Below are 23,714 nucleotides of genomic sequence, written 5' to 3' on the forward strand. Positions count from 1 at the left end.
AGAATGTTTTTTAAGGTGATATCCCAATGCAAGCAATGCCACATCATGTGGTATAGAAGGATGCAAGGCCGACACATCACATGTCAACCATTGGTATTCCCCCCTCCACTCAAACCCATCAAAAATTCTCAGTATCTCCTTTGAGTCACGAATATAGCCAGGTGTACGTACCACTAAAGGCTGGAGAATTCGATCAACCCAGTCACACAATCTCTCATTTAGAGACCCTATACCTGACACTATGGGTCTGAGTGGAGGGGGGAAAACCCCTTTGTGAATTTTAGGTAAACCATGCATAATTGGCATTACTGGATTTTCATTCATGAGATACTTCGCCTCTTTACCAGAGAAAACTCCTAATTGTTCACCATAGATGACAAGTTTGTGGAGGGACATAGCAAATTGATTAGTGGGATCATTTGACAATTTTTTGTATGTGGATGTGTCCTCCAAAATATTGAGGATTGATTTTAGATAGTCATCCTTATTAAGGACAACTATTTTTCCTCCCTTATCCGCCATACGAATGGTTAATCTGTCATTTTTCTCTAAAAGATCAAGTGCTGCTCTCTCTTTTTTGCTCAAATTATCTCTATACATGGTAGGGGTCTCCTGCAATTTTGTTAAGTCCCTTTCCACAGTCAAACGAAACTGTTCAAGAATAGGGGCTCTGGAAGATGAGGGATAAAATTGTGGATTTTTCACCCTCATTTTCATGTCCACCACATCACATGTTTTCGAAAAGTTTCCATCTAATTCTTGTAGTTCAAGGAGACAACATTGTTCCCTAAACTGTAAATTCTCATACTCATTAATGTGAGACCTATTAATTAGAAAGGAATAATCATCTGATGCTTCAATAAAATGTTTTCTTATTGCTAATAGTCTGATAAATTTGTTTAAATCCATCAAAGTAGTAAAAAGATTAAACCTGTTATTAGGCACAAAATTCAGACCATGCGATAACAGACTAATATCTTCAGTTGAAAGCATTACATCAGATAAATTTAATACATTATGTTCATTTGACACATCTAAACTTGAGGGTATGACTTTCCTATCCTCTTTTTCCTCAAGAAAGGACATCCCCTGTCCCCGATCAAGGGACACATCCTCTAATTCCGATATTTCCGCGTGAAATAACGCGGATTTCCGCTTGTGCTTGCGACCTCCTCTGTGCGATTTGCGTTTCCCTTCTTCCTTTTTGTGTCCATTGTCCTGTCCATTGATTTCTCTGAGATCATGTCTCTGTGTCTGTGTTTGTTGACATCCTCCGCTTGTAAAAAACTGTGAGAATCATGAGAGATATTGTCATTATCCGAGAAATCCGTGTCCTTGTCTGTAGAACTAAAGGATACTCTCCTTTTTGTTTGTTGAAATTTACGTTTCTTGTTTCTGTGATTGTGATGGAATTTAAGAATCGATTTCGGTGTGGAGGAAGTATGTTTATTCCATCTGTAAATTTCCCCCGACTCAAAGTCCTCCTTATCTCTTTGAAACTTATTTTTCTTTATTTTGATGATGTCTTCTTCTAAAGATTTTATTTTATCCTGAATTTTAGTGTAACCAGTATCAAACTCCGGTTTATCTTTATATTTACAGAGATCCTGTTTGATGTTTTTTATTTCTTCCTTCAGTATAATCAGTTTCTCTTCCTCATATTTGATTATAATTTTCATTAAATTTAAGGAGCACTCTGTGAGAGCATTCTCCCATTCACTTTTAAATTTTTCATTGTAGATGGTTGTCGGGAATTTATTTAACCGTAAACCTCTTGGTACCATGTTTTTATCTGTGTACGATTTCAAAGACTCACAGTCCCACCACACCTTAGTCTCTTGTTGTAAAGAGTTAAACAGCCCTGGAAACGCATTAAAATAAAAAGTAACTTATAATAGTCCATCTATAGAATAAGCCCCAAACAATAGCGCTCCGTCCAATAAATAACAAGGTGCAGAAAAATATATATATATATTCAACCAAATAAAAAATAAAATTAAAATAAATACAAAAAACTATTAATTATATGCAGGTTTTTTTATTTTTATTTTTTTATTAAATTTATTTTATTGCAAATATTTTTTTCTGTGTGTTTGTTATTTTTATTTCTGCGCACTCCTCCCTCTATTTCACATGATTTTTGCACCAATATTTTATCCGCATAAGATATACACGTAATATTTGAGCTCTTGACGTCAGGTCACGTATGTGACGCCTATAGCGCAGGATCGGTGCTCGGGACATTATTATTGGTCTTTAGATTGATCACATGATCGGCCCCCGGGTGACACGGCTGGCTTTGTTGCTCGGCGCTTACATACCGGGGTCGCTGTTCCATCTTGGATTACCGCTCCTCATATTCTCCTTCCCCATCATTACACCGACATTCAGGGTTCGGGGTTCTCTGGTTTGGGGTGTATTTGTCATGTTCGGCCTCCTATTGTGACTTTCCATGAGCAGCACTGACCAGGTCTTGTACTAATGTCTTCTATACATGTTTATTGCGTGTCTGATCATATTGCGTGTCCATGCTGCGATTTATTTGGGGTATATACACAGGGGTCGCTGTGTTTTGTTCTGTATGTGTAGGGTTAAGAGCACCAGCGGGCGGCCATATTGGATCCAGTATGACAGGTACAATATAACTTTGTGGAGTTCTACCCATTTCACACATGCTATGAGTAAGAAGCCACGGGCCTGGAAACGTGTCAGAATATTTTTTTGTGTTTGTTTTCATGAATTCTTATTAGACACATTGTTTCTGCCCCTTGTTGTTTATTGGACGGAGCGCTATTGTTTGGGGCTTATTCTAATAATGGACTATTAAAGGTTACGTTTTATTATAACGCGTTTCCAGAGCTGGATTTTTTGGACTTTCTGTATATGAGCTGCTGCTTTCACCCAAGGCCAAGGGGTTGTGTCCACTTCTATTAGTTTCGGGGGCTGGGGTTTTTTTGTGTTCTAACCTTCCACCTGTGACTGGGACGGCATCGGGCAGATTCTTCTCGGGTTCACAGGAGCTGAAACCACAACTAGCCCTTGAGATTTACAGCAAGTTCTTGGACCGGCCCTGTCTTAGAGCCTCACACTCTGCTCGGCGTCTGCTCCATAGTGGAAGCCATTACTGTGAGGTTTTCTATCTGTTATGGAATCGCCTCTAAAGCAGTTCCCGAAACTGCAGCAACTGGCAGATAACAGAGAGCAGAAGAAGACGCTCCCTAAATCTCATAGTGCCCTCATCTAAGGCTCCCCGACATCTAAGCAGAGGCCACTACAGGGCCGGATGGTCTCGGCCTGATCTGGAATCAGGTTATTACACAAGTCGTCAGTATAGAAATAGATGAGCTACAAATAGTCAGAATAAACCTGGTGAGAGCGAAGAGCGCGGAATATCTACATCAGAAACATGTCCAAGACGGGGTCAGTCCGAGAGGTCACAGTCAGATCGGGAAGGAAGCGAATATCCAGTACATGAGCCAAAGTCAGTACTCAAGTATACAGCAAGCGAAGCCATATACAGAGCTCAGGAAGCTAATGGGTAAGCAGTAATTAATAGCAGGCACATGGGGGGCAGGAAACAGACTTTACATCTCCCTCCTCCGCTGCTGGTAGGTTCAGCATCTCCGAGCCCTGACTAGCTGCAGAGTCACTGAAGGCTGCACGTGTCTGTATGGAAATCTTATAGTGCCATTAGTGAGAAGAAACATACTGAGGATCCCAACACACGTGTCGTGCACAGATATATAAAGTATATACTGATAGGGCCAGATCCCTCCATCCTGGGGCTGCAGGGCCTTTATACCCTCTATCTTTATATTTCAGGGACTTAGGTGCTGCTGGGGAGGTCGGGGATCCCCCTTATTGCTGCCCCTGATGACCATCAGCTCCAGGCCTGGGGGTGGGGTCAATGTGGGGTGGACTGGATTATCTTGGGGTGTAGCAGAAAGTTATTTAGGGTCACCCCATAAGTCACCCTAGAAGTGTCTGATGTATATACAGATCTCCAGCAGCTAATGTATTCCGTCACTGTGTGTTTGTGTCTCCACAGATGGATCCAGTAGGAGAAATCCCCCCGAGAGATGTTCCCTGAGTCCTCTGTATTCCCAGGACTACCCGGAGGAGAATGTCCCAGACAGTCAGCAGGTAGGGGGCGTTGCTGAGTCCTGGGGTACATCTATATAGGGGGTGGAGCTCGCCGCTCCTGCACTCATACATGTCCCAGACAGTCAGCAGGTAGATGGCGCTGCTGAGTCCTGGGGTACATCTATATAGGGGGTGGAGCTCCTGTACTCATACATGTACCAGACAGTCAGCAGGTAGATGGCGCTGCTGAGTCCTGGGGTACATCTATATAGGGGTGGAGCTTGCCGCTCCTGCACTCATACATGTACCAGACAGTCAGCAGGTAGATGGCGCTGCTGAGTCCTGGGGTACATCTATATAGGGGGTGGAGCTCCTGTACTCATACATGTACCAGACAGTCAGCAGGTAGATGGCGCTGCTGAGTCCTGGGGTACATCTATATAGGGGGTGGAGCTCGCCGCTCCTGCACTCATACATGTACCAGACAGTCAGCAGGTAGATGGCGCTGCTGAGTCCTGGGGTACATCTATATAGGGGGTGGAGCTCGCCGCTCCTGCACTCATACATGTACCAGACAGTCAGCAGGTAGATGGCGCTGCTGAGTCCTGGGGTACATCTATATAGGGGGTGGAGCTCACCGCTCCTGCACTTATACATGTACCAGACAGTCAGCGGGTAGATGGCGCTGCTGAGTCCTGGGGTACATCTATATAGGGGGTGGAGCTCGCCGCTCCTGTACTCATACATGTACCAGACAGTCAGCAGGTAGATGGCGCTGCTGAGTCCTGGGGTACATCTATATAGGGGGTGGAGCTCCTGCACTCATACATGTACCAGACAGTCAGCAGGTAGATGGCGCTATATTCAGACCATAAAGTGACTGGACCAAAGATATGACATTATTTCTTCCCTGTTTAGGGTGAAGATCTGATGGACATTAAGGCTGAGATTAAAGAAGAAGCAGAAGAGGAGACGGATTCCTGGACTGATCAGCAGTGTAAGGAGCGGAGACTTTCTCCTCTAGATACTACTACTCCCATCATCTCCTCATCACATGGCAATCTATCCCATCACTGTGTGTTTCCTACAGATGGAGCCATTGCCAGAAATCAGGGAGAAGATGTGACTGATATTAAAGCGGAGGCTGAAGAAGAGAGGATGAGGGGCCATCACCTGTGTAAGAGGGAAGTGGAGGAGGAGATTCCAGGAGGTGTTACCACAGGTACGGAGTCATGAATGGAGAAGGAGAAGTCCCAGGTTTCTTCAGGTCGGTTCCCCCTTAGAGCTCCAGTCCAGTAACTCTCCTCGTTCCTCATACCTGATAAGCAGGGGAGCAGCCCCGAGGGGTGAGGAGCTCATCTAATGTTTGGCGTCTTACAGGGCGTCCACCTGTTACTGGTAATAATGCTGCTGCTTATTCTGGACTTTCTCTCGGAGAAGCAGAGGATATTCTATGTCCAGCCGGAATGATCTCCGTGCGTCTGTCACTGAGGATACAGCAGAAGCTGTACTGTACTCTACTCCACATGACTGAGTGAAAGGACTTGCACCGACCTACAGCGTCTGAGCAGCCGGGGAGGCTAAGGAAACTTTTTTTTTTTTGTGCCAATACTTTAGTTTCCTTTTACTTATTGCCATTTGTATTGATGCACAACCCTGTTATCTGGAATCTGTTTGGTGTTTCTCCCTGGAGGCAGCGGACGTCCAGGCATCAATACAACAGTCTCCTTACCGAGTGACAGTGATGTAGTGATGTATACATGATATCTTATTGCCTGATTCACACCCTATGCAAATCATAGAACATGCAAATTAAATTTCTGCTAAAATCAATAAGAATCATAAAATCTATTTTTACTCTTACAGAAAATCCCAGTGCGATCTCTGAGGGAAACGTCCTGTTATCAGTAAGTGATAAAGGAGAAGATGAAGATATGATGGAGCGCTCCTCAGGAGAAAACCTCATTACCCCTCATGTACATCCAGGACGTCACAGTACAGATCCATCATATAATCCCCCAAATCATGAGGAACCTTCTGACCAACCACAGATTGTGACCACAAGTACTGAGAAGAAAGGCGGGAAAAGGTTTCAGTGTGAGGAATATGGAAGAGAGTTCATAAATAGTGCAAGTCTAGTAACACACAGAAGAAGTCACACAGGAGAGAAGCCATATTCATGTTCAGAATGTGGGAAATGTTTTACAACGAAAGGAAGTCTTGTTATACATGAGAGACTTCACACAGGGGAGAAGCCATATTCATGTTCAGAATGTGGGAAATGTTTTACTACGAAAGGAAATCTTGTTATACATGAGAGAATTCACACAGGGGAGAAGCCATATTCATGTTCAGAATGTGGGAAATGTTTTACTATGAAAGAAGGTCTTGTTAGGCATGAGAGATTTCACACAGGAGAGAAGCCATATTCATGTTCAGAATGTGGGAAAAGTTTTACTACGAAAGGAAATCTTGTTATACATGAGAAACTTCACACAGGAGAGAACCCATATTCATGTTCAGAATGTGGGAAATGTTTTACTACGAAAGGAAGTCTTGTTATACATGAGAGACTTCACACAGGGGAGAAGCCATATTCATGTTCAGAATGTGGGAAATGTTTTACTATGAAAGGAAATCTTGTTGAACATGAGAGACTTCACACAGGGGAGAAGCCATATTCATGTTCAGAATGTGGGAAATGTTTTACTAAGAAAGGAAATCTTGTTGAGCATGAGAGACGTCACACAGAAGAGAAGCCATATTCATGTTCAGAATGTGGGAAATGTTTTACAGATAGAACTGATCTGGTTATACATCAGAGAATTCACACAGGAGAGAAGCCATATTCATGTTCAGAATGTGGGAAATGTTTTACTACGAAAGGAAATCTTGTTGTACATGAGAGAATTCACACAGGAGAGAAGCCATATTCATGTTCAAAATGTGGGAAATGTTTTATTATGAAAGAAGGTCTTGTTAGGCATGAGAGATTTCACACAGGAGAGAAGCCATATTCATGTTCAGAATGTGGGAAAAGTTTTACTACGAAAGGAAATCTTGTTATACATGAGAAACTTCACACAGGAGAGAAGCCATATTCATGTTCAGAATGTGGGAAATGTTTTACTATGAAAGGAAATCTTGTTGAACATGAGAGACTTCACACAGGAGAGAAGCCATATTCATGTTCAGAATGTGGGAAATGTTTTACTACGAAAGGAAGTCTTGTTATACATGAGAGACTTCACACAGGAGAGAAGCCATATTCATGTTCAGAATGTGGGAAATGTTTTACTACGAAAGGAAGTCTTGTTATACATGAGAGACTTCACACAGGAGAGAAGCCATATTCATGTTCAGAATGTGGAAAATGTTTTACTATGAAAGGAAATCTTGTTGAACATGAGAGACTTCACACAGGAGAGAAGCCATATTCATGTTCAGAATGTGGGAAATGTTTTACTACGAAAGGAAATCTTGTTATACATGAGAGACGTCACACAGAAAAGAAGCCATATTCATGTTCAGAATGTGGGAAATGTTTTACTACGAAAGGAAATCTTGTTATACATCAGAGACGTCACACAGGAGAGAAGCCATATTCATGTTCAGAATATGGGAAATTCTTTTCATGTAAATCGGATCTTATGAAACACGAGAGAAGTCACACAGGCGAGAAGCCTTATTCATGTTCGGAATGTGGAAAATGTTTTAGAGATAAATCCAATCTTATTAGACATGAGAGAAGTCACACAGGGGAGAATAATCTTGTTACCTGTGACGGAATACAGTAAAGGGAATAGCCATTTTGATGTTCTGTAGGTGGGAAATACCCGGCACTGCCTCTTGGTCTCGGTGACACAGCTCATGTTTTTATAAGACTCTGGCATTTTTCCCATAGTATTTTGCATTTCCTTTTAGTATTTGTAGCCTAAACGTTGCAGCCAATCTGGAGGCCGCGCAGATCTTTCCATTATACTTCTCTCTGTTTATGCTCCACTCCCACTTGCATGGCTTCCTCCAGTGAAACAACCACTAAGTTGTAGAGAAGTGGAAGCAAGTGATTGCACCCAACCCAACTGACTAACCACAGAGAGCCATCCATCCAAGGAGGAAGTCCCCCCGCTAGCTCTTTATTACAACTAGCCAGACTCTACGGGAAAGAAGCCCACAGCTCTTTATCAAGGAAGAAAAGACCACCCTGAAGGAGAGGCTCGGCCCGGGTCCTCATATACAACCCCGAAGGGCCTTGGGATAATGTCACAATACGAAGCCATGAGCAGTGGGAGTACCAGGCCACTCGACGTCGGATGAGGAAGAAACTGAATTGTCCCAAGTGCTGCAGTAGGAGTGGTCATATCATTTCTGATCGTCTCAACACCCAATATGCTAATTGTGCTCCATACTGTCAGGCGGTGTCTGCTCAAGTCCAGCACTACTGACCTGACTGACTGGTAAAACTAACACCACCAATGGCTCAGGAGTGGGGGGAGTTAGAGAAAAAACTACACCTATGCCAGAACCAGATGCCGAGCACCTACTGAAGGATGCAGAGAGCCGGATAGAGGTGGTGATGGGTCCTCTTTACAAACCCCAAGAGTCAACGTGTGTGATCATGTGAAAGGCCAAGTGGAAAGCCATGGAGGTGAACAGGGAACGATCCAGAGACCCCCGACAGGATAGCGGGTATGGAGGTACTTATATAGAGGACAGCAGGGTGAGAAGGTATTACAGTAATCAGACCGACCCAGAGACCCCCGACAGGATAGCGGGTATGGAGGTGCTTATATAGAGGGCAGCAGGGTGAGAAGGTATTACAGTAATCAGACCGACCCGGAGACCCCCGACAGGATAGCAGGTATGGAGGTGCTTATATAGAGGGCAGCAGGGTGAGAAGGTATTACAGTAATCAGACCGATCCGGAGACCCCCGACAGGATAGCAGGTATGGAGGTGTTTATATAGAGGGCAGCAGGGTGAGAAGGTATTACAGTAATCAGACTGATCCTGGACCCCCGACAGGATAGCGGGTATGGAGGAGCTTATATAGAGGGCAGCAGGGTGAGAAGGTAATACAGTAATCAGACCGACCCGAAGACCCCCGACAGGATAGCGGGTATGGAGGTGTTTATATAGAGGGCAGCAGGGTGAGAAGGTATTACAGCAATCAGACCGACCCGGAGACCCCCGACAGGATAGCGGGTATGGAGGAGCTTATATAGAGGGCAGCAGGGTGAGAAGGTATTACAGTAATCAGACCGACCCGGAGACCCCCGACAGGATAGCGGGTATGGAGGAGCTTATATAGAGGGCAGTAGGGTGAGAAGGTAATACAGTAATCAGACCGACCCGGAGACCCCCGACAGGATAGTGGGTATGGAGGTGCTTATATAGAGTGCAGCAGGGTGAGAAGGTATTACAGTAATCAGACCGACCCGGAGACCCCCGACAGGATAGCGGGTATGGAGGAGCTTATATAGAGGGCAGTAGGGTGAGAAGGTAATACAGTAATCAGACCGACCCGGAGACCCCCGACAGGATAGTGGGTATGGAGGTGCTTATATAGAGGGCAGCAGGGTGAGAAGGTATTACAGTAATCAGACCAACCCAGAGACCCCCGACAGGATAGCGGGTATGGAGGAGCTTATATAGAGGGCAGCAGGGTGAGAAGGTATTACAGCAATCAGACCGACCCGGAGACCCCCGACAGGATAGCGGGTATGGAGGAGCTTATATAGAGGGCAGCAGGGTGAGAAGGTATTACAGTAATCAGACCGACCCGGAGACCCCCGACAGGATAGTGGGTATGGAGGTGCTTATATAGAGTGCAGCAGGGTGAGAAGGTATTACAGTAATCAGACCGACCCGGAGACCCCCGACAGGATAGCGGGTATGGAGGAGCTTATATAGAGGGCAGTAGGGTGAGAAGGTAATACAGTAATCAGACCGACCCGGAGACCCCCGACAGGATAGTGGGTATGGAGGTGCTTATATAGAGGACAGCAGGGTGAGAAGGTATTACAGTAATCAGACCAACCCAGAGACCCCCGACAGGATAGCGGGTATGGAGGTGCTTATATAGAGGGCAGCAGGGTGAGAAGGTATTACAGTAATCAGACCGACCCGAAGACCCCCGACAGGATAGCGGGTATGGAGGTGCTTATATAGAGGGCAGCAGAGTGAGAAGGTATTACAGTAATCAGACCGACCCGGAGACCCCCGACAGGATAGCGGGTATGGAGGTGCTTATATAGAGGGCAGCAGGGTGAGAAGGTATTACAGTAATCAGACTGACCCGGAGACCCCCGACAGGATAGCGGGTATGGAGGTGCTTATATAGAGGGCAGCAGGGTGAGAAGGTATTACAGTAATCAGACCGACCCGAAGACCCCCGACAGGATAGCGGGTATGGAGGTGCTTATATAGAGGGCAGCAGGGTGAGAAGGTATTACAGTAATCAGACTGACCTGGAGACCCCCGACAGGATAGCGGGTATGGAGGTGCTTATATAGAGGGCAGCAGGGTGAGAAGGTATTACAGTAATCAGACCGACCCGAAGACCCCCGACAGGATAGCGGGTATGGAGGTGCTTATATAGAGGGCAGCAGGGTGAGAAGGTATTACAGTAATCAGACCGACCCGAAGACCCCCGACAGGATAGGGGGTATCTCTTGCCTGAGGTCTGCTTGGTCTTGTGGATAATCCCCCGACCTCGCTCTCCTGATACTAAATATTGTTTATGTTCCTGGTCCGGGGGGTCCTGGATGTAAAAATCCCCCAAAACGCATTTATATGACGAGACAACAAATGTTATTTTATTCCTCACATGTAACTTGTGTATTACGGGATGTGACGCTTTATTGTTTTATCTTATTCGGAGTTCTGAATCTTCACTTTTACATTTTTTTGTGTTTTTTTTTTTCCTGTAATTTAGTTTTTGTGGCTTTTTTAATTTTGTAAATTTTGGGTCTTTTTGTTTTTGCAAGTTATCGCAGTTTATTGTCTGGGATTTTATGATAACTTTTATTTTGGGACATATCTACCCATAATGTGATAAATCTGCTGTAACTGTTACCTGTATTGGAACGAAGCTCAAGGGCAGAATTCAGAGAAAGGGGGCAAACAGATACCCTCCCCCGACTCTTTGGTTTTAGTATTTTCATGACATCACTCCTGGGCGGGGGGGGGGGGGGGGGAGGTGTCAATCAGAGTGGAGATGGGAGTCGATTAGAGGAGGCAGAGCCCGGAGTGGATAAGAAATGTACAGGAAAGTCACAGGGAGCCGGGCTAACACTCTACATACAATTCACTTATGTTGGTTTATACTGATACGTCTTCTGGAAGAAATTTTGTACAAAACATCTTATTTTTGGCTTAAGCTACTGTTTGCTGAATAAAGTTTTTGCAATCTTTCAATTTTTTATTAGTCTCATTTTTCAAACCATGTTCTGTGGTAGAAGATAGAAGAGTCTACAGCTCTGGGCCTGGTGAGGGATACCCCGTCCTGGAGGCGTCTTCTCTCAGCCACTTCTAGGCAAATAAAGGTCCCAAAAGCAGGGGGTCCCTATTACAAAGCAGGGGGGTCCCTATTACAGAGCAGGGGGGGTCCATATTACAGAGCAGGGGGTCCATATTACAGAGCACGGGGTCCATATTACAGAGCAGGGGGTCCATATTACAGAGCACGGGGTCCATATTACAGAGCAGGGGGTCCATATTACAGAGCAGGGGGTCCATATTACAGAGCAGAGGGTCCATATTACAGAGCAGGGGGTCCATATTACAGAGCAGGGGGTCCATATTACAGAGCAGGGTGTCCATATTACAGAGCAGGGGGTCCATATTACAGAGCAGGGTGTCCATATTACAGAGCAGGATGAGGGGCGGAGCCTGACCGCGTAACATGGTGGTTGCTGTTTGCTAGAGCTCCACAGCTCTGGGACTTTGATACGGCCGTCTTGCATTACCTACCTAGCAAACATGGTCAGAACTAACAAGGACAGACAGGGGGACACCCCAGGCACCCCGAGGATGTCTAAACAACAGGGGGACTTACAGAGCTACCTGAAAAAGAAGAACGCTTCTCCACGCGGCCTGCCCGAGATGGCGTCGGACCTGCAGAGGGATCCGGAGTCGGATGAGGAATCTGAAATGGAGAGTGTAACAGGAGGTGAGCGCTCGGATTCAGGTACCACACACATCTCCCATGATTTTTTACACAGAACACTTGAAAAAGCACTATCTAAGGCTCTTAATCCTGTCTTAGCCGAGTTGGTGGCAATCAAGGCTGAAATCAAAGCTACGGGGCACAGAGTGCAAGCTTTGGAGGACACTTATTCCTCTGCACGTGACAACGCGGAGATAGTCTCTGACCATCTGCAGTGCCACACTGAGCTCCTTGATCGCTCTCTCTCCTTGATTGAGGAACAGGAGAATAGGAGCCGTAGGAGGAATTTACGGCTGAAAGGCATACCTGAATCCTATACACCAGAGGATCTACCCAAGATGGCGGAAGGCCTTTTTTCAGAATTGTTGGGCCCGGAACGTGCAGCGCAAGTAGTTACAGAGAGGATACATAGAGCTTTGCGCCCAAAACCACGTCGAGGAGACCCTTCTCGGGACATCGTATGCGGTCTCCTCTCTTTCCGTGACACACAAGCGATACTAACGGCAGAACATACTAGAGATCAGGTCTCCCTGGACGGCACTGAAATCTCCATATACCAGGATATCGCTCCGTCAGTCCTGGCTAAGAGAAGGCTCCTCAAACCCTTATTGGATGAACTAAGGGCTCGGAATATACAATACGTTTGGTTATACCCTTTTGGCTTGGCTATTGTACAGGGTGGAAAACGTATTGCCATACATACCCTGAAAGATTTAGCTGCGGTCTGGTCTCTTCTAGATATTGAGCCACTTGATATACCTTCGTGGCTCCCTTCTCGGAACTTGAGTGCTATACCATCTTTGCCGCCCCTGCCCTCCTGGACGGAATCTGCTCGATTTCGGTCTCCAAAGTCGAAGAAAACCCCTCTTAGAGATCAACAACAATAATATGGTTCCTTAGGCTACTCATGGATGGAGTTCATTACTGCCCGACCTACTCCTCTATACTTTATCTATCTTTTCTCCCGATCAGGACGTTCTTTGACTGTTTTGTTTGTTCTCCCTGAATCTTTCAAGATCCCTGACTTACCTGAGTTGTTGAAGATTCCAGGGTTTTGAGATTGCGGGTCATTTGGATGTTACACGTTTATATGCTATTTGACTACGAGTGCTCTCTTGGCTGCAGTGGTTATACGATTGATTGCCCAGTAGATACGGGCTTTGCTTCTAATGAACCAGTTTGGAATGTTATATGTTGAATACTCACCTGAACATGTTCCTTGCTAGTAGGTTATTCTGTTCCTCTTATGCACCTGTTATAGGACGGCCCTTCCTTAGTCCTCTCCCGATCAGGACTTATCCTCACGCCTCCCTAGTTCACTGTTACTTATTGCTCGCTTAGTGTCTGCTTCAGTGGGAGTTGTTCGTCTCACCTGAGCTTATCTACCTTGTTTGAACGTGTTATTCTTGTTTTTCTCGATCTTGTTTATCACGGTATTTTCTTCTGTTTCTATTTTTCTTCTTCTCTCCTCTTCTACCTTCCTCCTCTTCCTTTCCTTGTCCTTTTCTTCCTCTTCTCTCTTCCCCCTCCCTCCCCTCCTTTCTTTCTTCAAGCTTCTTTATTTCTTGTAACTGCTTACTGTTCGTAGACTTAGTAAACGGTTTTGCTTGTGTCATTGTTGGGTACATTCATTGACATTGTATGAACAACATGCCCTCTATGACTCCTACCCCCGTATCTGTGACTTCATTTAATGTTAACGGATTAAATTCCCCTAATAAACATCATTGGCTTATGACTTTATCTAGGAAACTTAAAGCAGATATCCTGATGTTACAGGAAACTCATTTCAAGGCTGGTAACATTCCTAAGCCCTGTAAATCAGATTTTGACACGTGGTACTATTCCACACATCCCACTTCCTCCTCTAAAGGATTTGTGATTGCTTTAAGAAAATCGCTTCCTTTTGTAGTTACACAACAATATGCTGATGCGGAAGGCAGGGCTCTTTTTATTAAAGGACGATTAGCTAACTGTCAAATGACATTGGCCTCGATTTATGCCCCTAACCAAGGTCAGGTGGCTTGGTTACTGAGCACACTGATGGTACTTTCTCAATTCGCACAAGGTGAAATCTTATTAAGGGGTGACTCAAATTTATTGCTCGACCCATATCTAGACTCCTCTTCCAAAAAAATTGTCTATGTCCCAAAAAGCCATCAGACGTTTACATACTACACTTCAAGATTTACATTTGATAGATTCCTGGAGGATAGCCAAGCCCTCGGTTAGAGATTATTCTTTCTTTTCCACACCCCACAATTCACACCAAGACTTGGATTATATTTTGTGCTCTAAATCTCTTCTAGATCCTATCACTGCTTCACTAATTGGAATAATAAGTATTTCTGATCACGCCCCGGTCTCTACCTCTTTTTCCCTTCCTGAGCTCACCCCCAGGCCTTGGACCTGGCGCTTAAATGAGAGAGTTTTCGACAACCCTGAAGTTAGAGAACAAATTGGCAAGGAAATTGAACTGTACTTCCAGTTGAATAAGTCCCCTGATTTGTCACCCACCTTGTTGTGGGAAGCACATAAGTCCTATATTCGTGGGCTTCTCATTGCCAAGGCCTCAGCCCTGAAAAAAGAAAGATTCATTAATGTTACAAATTGCAGAAAAGAAAAGCATCCTTACTGGCGATCGACGATTTAACCGTTTTAAGGGAAAAATTGAAAAAGACTCTTAATGCCTTTTCGGCTAAAGCTCTATTATATTGAAGGGTACGGGTATACGCTCATGGCAATAAGGGTGGTAGGTTTATGACGGCGATGAAGAGAAAGGAGAGAGCACGAGCTCATATTGAAGCTATCAAATGTGATGATAATTCACTAGTTTACGACACGCCTGATATAGCTGAAGCGTTTCACAGATATTACTCCTCTCTATATAATTTAGAAGAGAACACCCATTGCCATCCACCCTTCTCGTCCGATAGCCCAGATGACAAGCTCAGCCGTATATAGCTCTTCCTAAGTTCACTGCATTTGCCATCTCTCAAGGAACAAGACAAATTAGCTCTATTATCACCAGTCACCGAATCTGAAGTTAAATCCTCCCTCTGTAGCTTCCCGAGTGGCAAAAGCCCTGGTCCGGATGGGCTTACTTCTCATTATTATGCGATATTTCACACAGTTCTTGTCCCACATCTCACCTCATTCTGTAATGCTCTCCTCCAAGGTGTCCCTAGGATGCGTCAGTCTCAGGAGGCACACATTACCCTTATACACAAAGAGGGTAAAGACCCCACGGATTGCTGGAATTACAGGCCAATTTCTTTGCTAAATCATGATGTGAAAGTCCGGGCCAAACTTCTCGCTCTACGCTTGAGAGACCTAGTCCCGCAATCAATTAATGAAGAACAAGTGGGTTTCATTAAAGGGAGGGAAGGTAAAGAAAATACCCGTAAGCTATTGCATATTATTGACCTGGCCAAACGGTCAAATCGCCCTCTGATGCTTCTGAGTGTTGATACTGAAAAAGCATTGGACCGTGTGAATTGGTTGTCTATGTCTGAAGCCCTTAAGGCTTTTGGGTTCGCTCCTTGTACAGGCAATCCTCTCCCTTTATGCGCAACCACATGCTAGGTTACGGATTAATGGATCCCTTTCCCCCTATTTTGAAATTACAAATGGCACCAGGCAGGGCTTCCCCCTCTCGCCTACCTTGTTTGTCCTTACTCTAGAGACGTTTCTGCAGGCAGTGCGGCAGAATCCCCATAGCCAAGGTTTTTCGGTAGCAAACGGATCGATTAGCTCATTGGCTTTTGCTGATGACGTCTTATTCCTCCTATCCAACCCGTTGACAGCCCTTCCCGAATTACAGTCCCTCATTGATGTTTATGGATCTCTTTCCAATTACTCCGTCCCAGTCTCCATCCCAGCTCCCCAGGTTTCTCCACTGAAACCACTGGTCCCTTATGTTTGGAAAGACACATGGATTAAATATTTAGGTATTCATCTACCCTCTGATCTAAGCAGTGTGTACCCATTACACTTCTCTCCCTTGCTAAAAGACTTAGTCTACCCTACAAGGCTATGATTTTCCATATTTGTCCTGGCTAGGGAGGAGGAATCTTTTACAGATGTATGTGCTCCCTAAGGTTATGTATCTTTTACAAATGTTGCCTATATACTTACCAAAGTCCTTTTTTCCGCTGTTGAAGAGGCTCTTCTCTACTTTCCTTTGGATACACAAGCCTCCGCGACGTTCGTATTCATTGCTCACTAAAGGAAAGAAACAAGGGGACATTGCATTAGCAGACATGCGGACATATTATAAATCAATACAACTCTCCAGATGGATGTATAAATATTCCTTGACGACAGATTTGGCGAATGAACTGTTTGGCCCCAACCTGCTACACTCTCTGTGGTTACCCGTTCTGAGATCTCTATCCTTCTGAGGGGTCCCTATGAAACTTGGCTCGAACATAAGGAACAATTGGCTCCCGCTCCTTCGCCGATTTTACCAGCAACCTTGACCCCCTTTCTCCTCCTGACGAAGGTAACTGGACTTACGTTTGATACCTCCCTCTGGCAGTTGCTGAAAAATCTTCAACTGAAGGACCTGTTTCACAATACTTTGCCAATTTCTCAGCAACAACTTCAAAACCTTCTTCCTGGGATGAAACTGAATTTCATAGATCTCGCACAACTCACTACTATTCTCAGGAAACTTTTACTTTCCTCGACCCCCTGTAGACCTCTCACTCCGTTTGAGAAAGGCTTGACTTCGCTCCTCCCATCCCAGAGGAAGATTGCCTCCTGTAAAGCTATGCTCACGCCTTTCTCTGAACCAACTCTCCAATTACTGTATATACTCGAGTATAAGCCGAATTTTTCAGCCCAGTTTTTGAGCTGAAAAAGCCCCCCTCGGCTGATACTCGAGTCAGCAAAAAAAAAAGGAGGGTGAGGGGGGTTTATGACCAGCCACATGTATAGAATCTCCCATAAAATAGTGCAAAAATTTTTTTTTTTTTTAAATAAAAGTTCTTAATCCCTCCTTTCCCTAGAATACATACAAAAGTAGAAAATGACTGTGAAACACATTATACACATTAGGTATCCCTGTGTCTGACAGTGCCTGGTCTACTGAATATAGGGGATCTGCAGTGCTCCTGTTCCATCAGGAAGGGGTTAATAGGAGCACTGCAGATAGTCAGCCAGGCTGAATTCCAAGTGGGGAAAAAAAAAACAGTCCTCAGGCTCAGGGAAGGGGCAGACAGACAACCAAAACACCCCCTCCCCTTCCCCAGCATCCAGCATCTACTTCACCCAAAAACTACGACCATTTTAATTTTTGAAATTTTCCAGTAGCTGCTGCATTTCCCCCCTAGGCTTATACTCGAGTCAATAAGTTTTCCCAGTTTTTTGTGGTAAAATTAGGGGGGTCGGCTTATATTCGGGTCGGCTTATACTCGAGTATATACGGTAGCTCTCCAATTTTCTGCAGAAGATGTGGACCACATCCTAAGATATTCTCATAGTCCATCTGTTTGTGTGAGACTGCAAGAACTTCCCTATAAAATACTTAGCCGATGCTATCACACTCCAGATTGGCTTTTTCGTCATGGCCTTAGGGATTCGGATCTTTGCTGGCGATGCCACCGCGGGCCTGGAACTACGATGCATATATGGTGGTCCTGTGACTTGATCCAGCCCTTTTGGAGTGAGATTGAAATTCAAATTAACAAAATATTGCACATCTCGGCGCCACTCTTTCCAGATAACGTTCTTTTATCGGGCCCAGATGGATCTCTGAGCCCCAACAAAAAAGCTTTATGGTCGCAATTGATCGGAGTAGCAAAATCGTTAATCCCCTTATTCTGGCTGAATGCCTCTCCCCCCAACGATAGATTTGTGGATAGACAGTGCATCAGGTGGCACGCTCTGAAGAATTACATAGTTGGAAAGAGAGGAAGCATGATAAATATGTGAAGATCTGGTCTAGATGGGGGAAACTGTTTGGATAACTTCTTGTGATTTAAAGTGGTTACTATATCTATTTGTACATTTTGCTTTAGTCCTCCTCCCCCTTCTCCGTTCCTCTCCTTTGGCCCCTTCCCCCTCCTTCTCCCCCTCTCTCTTTCCTCCTTTACTCCTCTTGCTGTGCTTTTCCTCTTCTCTGCCTTCTACATATCCAGAGTTATGTTGTTTTTATCCATTTTCCTCTGACACATGTACTGTGATGATGTTCTTTACCTGACTGCAATGTTAAGCTCATAGTTTGTAGCTCTTTTCTAATGTTATTCTGTCCCAGTGAAGGTGAATTTTACTACTTATTTGTTGCATTTGTAATGGCTGTACATTTGAAATCTTCAATAAAAAGAGATTAAACAAAAAACAAAGCAGGGTGTCCATATTACACAGCAGGGGGTCCATATTACAGAGCAGGGGTCCATATTACACAGCAGGGGGTCCATATTACAGAGCAGGGGCTCCATATTACACAGCAGGGGGTCCATATTACAGAGCAGGGTGTCCATATTACAGAGCAGGGGCTCCATATTACAGAGCAGGGGTCCATATTACAGAGCAGGGGTCCATATTACAGAGCAGGGGGTCCATATTACACAGCAGGGGGTCCCTATTACACAGCAGGGGGTCCATATTACACAGCAGGGGGTCCATATTACAGAGCAGGGTGTCCATATTACAGAGCAGGGGTCCATATTACAGAGCAGGGGGTCCATATTACAGAGCAGGGGTCCATATTACAGAGCAGGGGGTCCATATTACACAGCAGGGGGTCCCTATTACACAGCAGGGGGTCCATATTACACAGCAGGGGGTCCATATTACAGAGCAGGGGTCCATATTACAGAGCAGGGGTCCATATTACAGAGCAGGGGGTCCATATTACAGAGCAGGGGGTCCATATTACAGAGTAGGGGGTCCATATTACACAGCAGGGGGTCCATATTACAGAGCAGGGCGTCCATATTACAGAGCAGGGGTAATAATAATACATTTTATTTATATAGCGCCAACATATTCCGCAGCACTGTACAATTTATAGGGTTCAGATACAGACATACATAACAAAGAACGTCATTTCACACAATGGGACTGAGGGCCCTGCTCAAAAGAGCTTACAATCTATGAGGTAGAGGGGGTGACACAGGAGGTAGCAGGGGCGGCATTGCTTATACAGGGGTCAGACAATTTTGTGCATTAGGAATTGTGATAGGCTTGTCTGAAAAGATGCGTCTTTAGTTTGCGTTTGAAACTGTAGAAGTTGGGAGTTAATCTTATTGTCCGGGGTAGAGCATTCCAGAGAAGTGGTGCAGCTCGGGAGAAGTCTTGTATACGAGCGGGGGAGGTTCTGATAATAGAGGATGGAAGTGTTAGATCATTGAGTGAGCGGAGAGCGGGGGTTGGGCGGTAGACAGAGATGAGGGAGGAAATGTAAGGAGGTGCGGCATTATGGAGAGCCTTGTGGGGGAGGGGGAGAACTTTATATTTTATTCTATAATGAATAGGCAGCCAATGTAGTGACTGGCACAGACCAGAGGCCTCGCTGTAGCGTCTAGCCTGATAGATGAGCCTGGCCGCTGCATTCAGAATAGATTGTAGAGGAGAGAGTTTAGTAAGGGGAAGACGGATTAGTAAGGAGTTACAGTAGTCAAGGCGAGAATGAATCAGAGAGACAATAAGTGTCTTTAGTGTATCTCTGGTAAGGAAAGGGTGTATTCTGGAGATGTTTTTGAGGTGGAGGTGACATGGGGTCCATATTACAGAGCAGGGGGTCCATATTACAGAGCAGGGTGTCCATATTACAGAGCAGGGTGTCCATATTACAGAGCAGGGGGTCCATATTACAGAGCAGGGTGTCCATATTACAGAGCAGGGGGTCCATATTACAAAGCAGGGGGTCCATATTACAGAGCAGGGGGTCCTGTGACCCGGACAGCTGCATAAGTCGTCCGGGTCTTGACCTAGCGTGGTGTCATGCTCCTCTCCTTCCTCCTCCCCCTCCCGGCGACTGACGCTGGCCTGGGCGGGGCTTGACAGCCGTATTTAGGCTCCGGTGCTGGACAGGGACTTCCTCTTTGATCCCCGCCAGCGTCGGAGTAAGAAGACCGCGAGACCGCCAGCATCGATGGCTGAGACTACCCAGCAACAGCAGCTCATGGAGTTACTGCAGCAATGGGTAAGAGATGAGGGGACAGCGTGGCTGGAGTCCCTGCTCACTGTGAGCGGGGAGTCCAGCTTGCCTCCTGCTCCACCGGAGTCGCAGCGGGCGGCCTCCACCCGTCCTAGCAGGACGGCGAGGCCTCCTGTGTGGCTGTCTCCTGATACGACCCCTAGTGCCCAGAGTAGGGCTCCGGCACGGGGGAAGGGCCGCGCACTCTATATCTTGCGCATACCGGGCGGCGCACGAGTTCCCTGTCAGGTAGTGCCGGCACCAGGTCTCGTGGGCGCGGGCCTGCTGAGCACATGGCTACTGTGGCTATGGGGGGTGATGCTCCGCCCCTTTCGGCCATTTTGAGCCATGCGTCCCCTGGGACGGCGACAGCATCCGGTGCCCCTGTTCCTCATGTCCCTGAAGGGAGTGCCCCCTTATGGTGTCCTCCCAGCAGGCCCAGGCCGTGTCAGCTCCAGTGGGGCCTAGTAATCCCATGGTTCTTGCTGTTCCCTTAGCTCCTCCACTGCCGCCGGGTAGATTGGCGCGGTGGTTTGGGAGGGTGGCTGCTGCTCCTGCGGCAGCTGGGTCTGACAGTGCGGCTGTTTCCCATGCTATGGTAGCTGGTGTTTCTCCCCAGGCCTCCTCTGCCGCTCCTTTACCGGCGGGTCTAAGTGCTGCTGCGGCTTCCCCTGATATAGTCCCAGAGAGTAAGGAGGGGTTCTTTGAAGTAGATTATGTGCCCAGGACTCCTCATGTCTTGCCGCGTCCTCACCCCCTTTCATCATCTAGTCGGGCGTGGGAGTCTAGGGCCCGCTCCTACAGGAGCTCTGGGGCTGATGAGGTGTCCTTGCGGTCTGGTCGGTCCCGTCGTTACCGTAGTTGGTCCAGATCTCTGAGTCGGCGCAGGCATCGTGAGTCTCGGTATGATAGGCGTAGGTCGGAGTCCTGTTCGACTTCATCGTCTCGGGGTTCGTGCAGGTCACGTCGCTCGCACTATAGCAGGAGTTCCAGGAAGCGGAGTGGGAGAAGTGACTATGGTTCCGCCCAGGGCGATCCAGTCGTGCCTGCTGTTGCGGTACCTGAGCCTGCTCCTGTATCAGCTCCGCTGCCTCCATCCCTGGTAGTTTCGGCGCAGCCTCCAGTGATTCCGGCTGGTGAGTTCACTTGGTTACAGGCTTGGTCTTCGCAGATGCCACCGGCTGGTGGCGATATGTTAGATATTCTAAAAGCCATGGTTACACAGTTGGAAGGTAGGGGGCAGTCACTTGCTTCCCCAGGGGCGGTAGTGACGCAGCCTGAGCCGGTTCCCCCTCCTTCAGGTTTGCGATTTAGAGATTCTTATTTCTGTGCTGTGACTCCGCTGGGTACTCATGTATCGGCTGAGCTTAGGCACAAGATTACGAGTGGTGAATATATTGATATTTGGCTTTTGTTGTCTCCTGAACAAGTCATGGTAGATAGAGAAAGGGGGTTTGGTCGGGGTGATGACAGAAAGCCAAGAGTGGCTAAAACATTTTCGAAATTGGTTGCAAGCCTTTGCGATATATTCTTGCATTCTCTGTCAGTCGGCTCCTGAAGTGGCGGCTGAGCTATTTGTGTACTTGGAGACTATTTTTCAGCTCACAAACTCTATGGGGGAATGGCATGGTGGAAGTACGATGAGGAGTTCCGGCGTCGGTTGGCGCTTCAGCCGGAGGTCGGTTGGGCTTCTAAAGCCACCGACATCTGGATTCAACTGATGCTCTCGCCGAAGCCAGTAGCTTCTCCCTTTCCATCCGCAGCTGCGGGGGGAGCTGGTCCTCCCTCCGCGGCCGTTCGCAGACCTGGTGCCTGCTGGATGTTTAATGAAGGGCACTGTCGCTTCTTCGCATCATGCCGCTACGAGTGTTCAGTGAGGTCGCGGTGATTGGAAGATCCTCCCAGGCCCCTGTGGTGCTGGTGTTTCATGCGGGTGGCAACGATTTAGGTGTGGTACGCTTGTCCGAACTGATATCGTTGATCCGCTCGGATTTGGATCGGTTTCCAGCGTTCTTCCCTGATGTGGTGATTGTCTGGTCGGAGGTGGTGCCCAGGGCCCGCTGGCGAGATGCTCGTGATCCAGCGGCTTTGGAACGGGCCAGACGACTTCTTAACTTGCGGGTGTCGCGACATCTGCACTCCCATGCTGGGGTGGTGGTTAGGCACAGACAGCTGGAGGGTGATAACCAGGCGCTGCTCCGCAGAGATGGTGTCCATTTGACCGATATTGGGCTAGATATTTTCTTGTCTGGGCTTCAGGATGGGATTGAGCAGGTGTTGTTTATGCTCTTGGAGGGGGGGGTCGGACCCCTTTGTAGGTTTACATCAGGTTCCGGTGGCGGGACCTTGCGCCTCCCCTCCTAGCTTTTGGTTATCTGGAGTAGAAGATGAGAGGCGCGTCACCCGCTGAACATCAAGCACATGCACACTGCCGGCGGTGGTGGCGCATTCTGGTGACGCGACTTGTCTTGAAATAGAGGGGGGTAGCAGGGTTCTGCTGATGTGTTTATTTAATAAAGCTGTGGCCGACCCCCACAATTTTCACCCAAGAGAGTGTTGTGGGTCCATATTACAGAGCAGGGTGTCCATATTACAGAGCAGGGGTCCATATTACAGAGCAGGGGGTCCATATTACAGAGCAGGGGGTCCATATTACAGAGCAGGGGGTCCATATTACAGAGCAGGGGGCCCATATTACAGAGCAGGGGGCCCATATTACAGAGCAGGGGGCCCATATTACACAGCAGGGGGTCCATATTACACAGCAGGGGGTCCATATTACACAGCAGGGGGTCCATATTACAGAGCAGGGGGTCCATATTACAGAGCAGGGGGCCCATATTACAGAGCAGGGGGTCCATATTACAGAGCAGGGGGTCCATATTACACAGCAGGGGGTCCATATTACAGAGCAGGGGGTCCATATTACAGAGCAGGGGGTCCATATTACAGAGCAGGGGGTCCATATTACAGAGCAGGGGGTCCATATTACAGTGCAGGGTGTCCATATTACACAGCAGGGGGTCCATATTACAGAGCAGGGGGTCCATATTACAGAGCAGGGTGTTCATATTACAGAGCAGGGGGTCCATATTACAGAGCAGGGCGTCCATATTACACAGCAGGGGGTCCATATTACAGAGCAGGGTGTCTGTATTTGCAGATGATACTAAACTTTTTAAGGAAATCAATAATGAGGAGGATAGTAGAATATTACAGGGGGATCTAAGGAAACTGGAAGCATGGGGGGGGCGGAGACTTGGCAAATGAAGTTTAATGTAGATAAATGTAAGGTAACGCACTTTGGTCGGCGTAA

At 46.7% G+C, this 23,714-nt stretch overlaps 2 protein-coding genes across 2 annotated transcripts in view; one reads left to right on the top strand and one right to left on the bottom strand.

The window, feature by feature from the left end:
* LOC142196980 (uncharacterized) overlaps positions 1-7,880 on the top strand; it is a 29,600-nt gene extending 21,720 nt beyond the window's left edge. Inside the window, exons 2-6 of the mRNA XM_075266950.1 lie at positions 4,049-4,143; positions 5,002-5,080; positions 5,174-5,305; positions 5,950-7,572; positions 7,741-7,880. Coding sequence (XP_075123051.1) covers positions 4,049-4,143; positions 5,002-5,080; positions 5,174-5,305; positions 5,950-7,572; positions 7,741-7,880 — 2,069 coding nt within the window. The remainder of the gene's footprint in view (positions 1-4,048; positions 4,144-5,001; positions 5,081-5,173; positions 5,306-5,949; positions 7,573-7,740) is intronic.
* The window catches only part of LOC142198394 (uncharacterized), a 1,100,421-nt gene that overhangs the window by 797,784 nt on the left and 278,923 nt on the right, over positions 1-23,714 (bottom strand). The gene's annotated exons all lie outside the window — the stretch shown is intronic.

The sequence above is a fragment of the Leptodactylus fuscus genome, chromosome 3 (assembly GCF_031893055.1).
Source record: "Leptodactylus fuscus isolate aLepFus1 chromosome 3, aLepFus1.hap2, whole genome shotgun sequence".
NCBI classification, from domain to species: Eukaryota; Metazoa; Chordata; class Amphibia; order Anura; family Leptodactylidae; genus Leptodactylus; species Leptodactylus fuscus.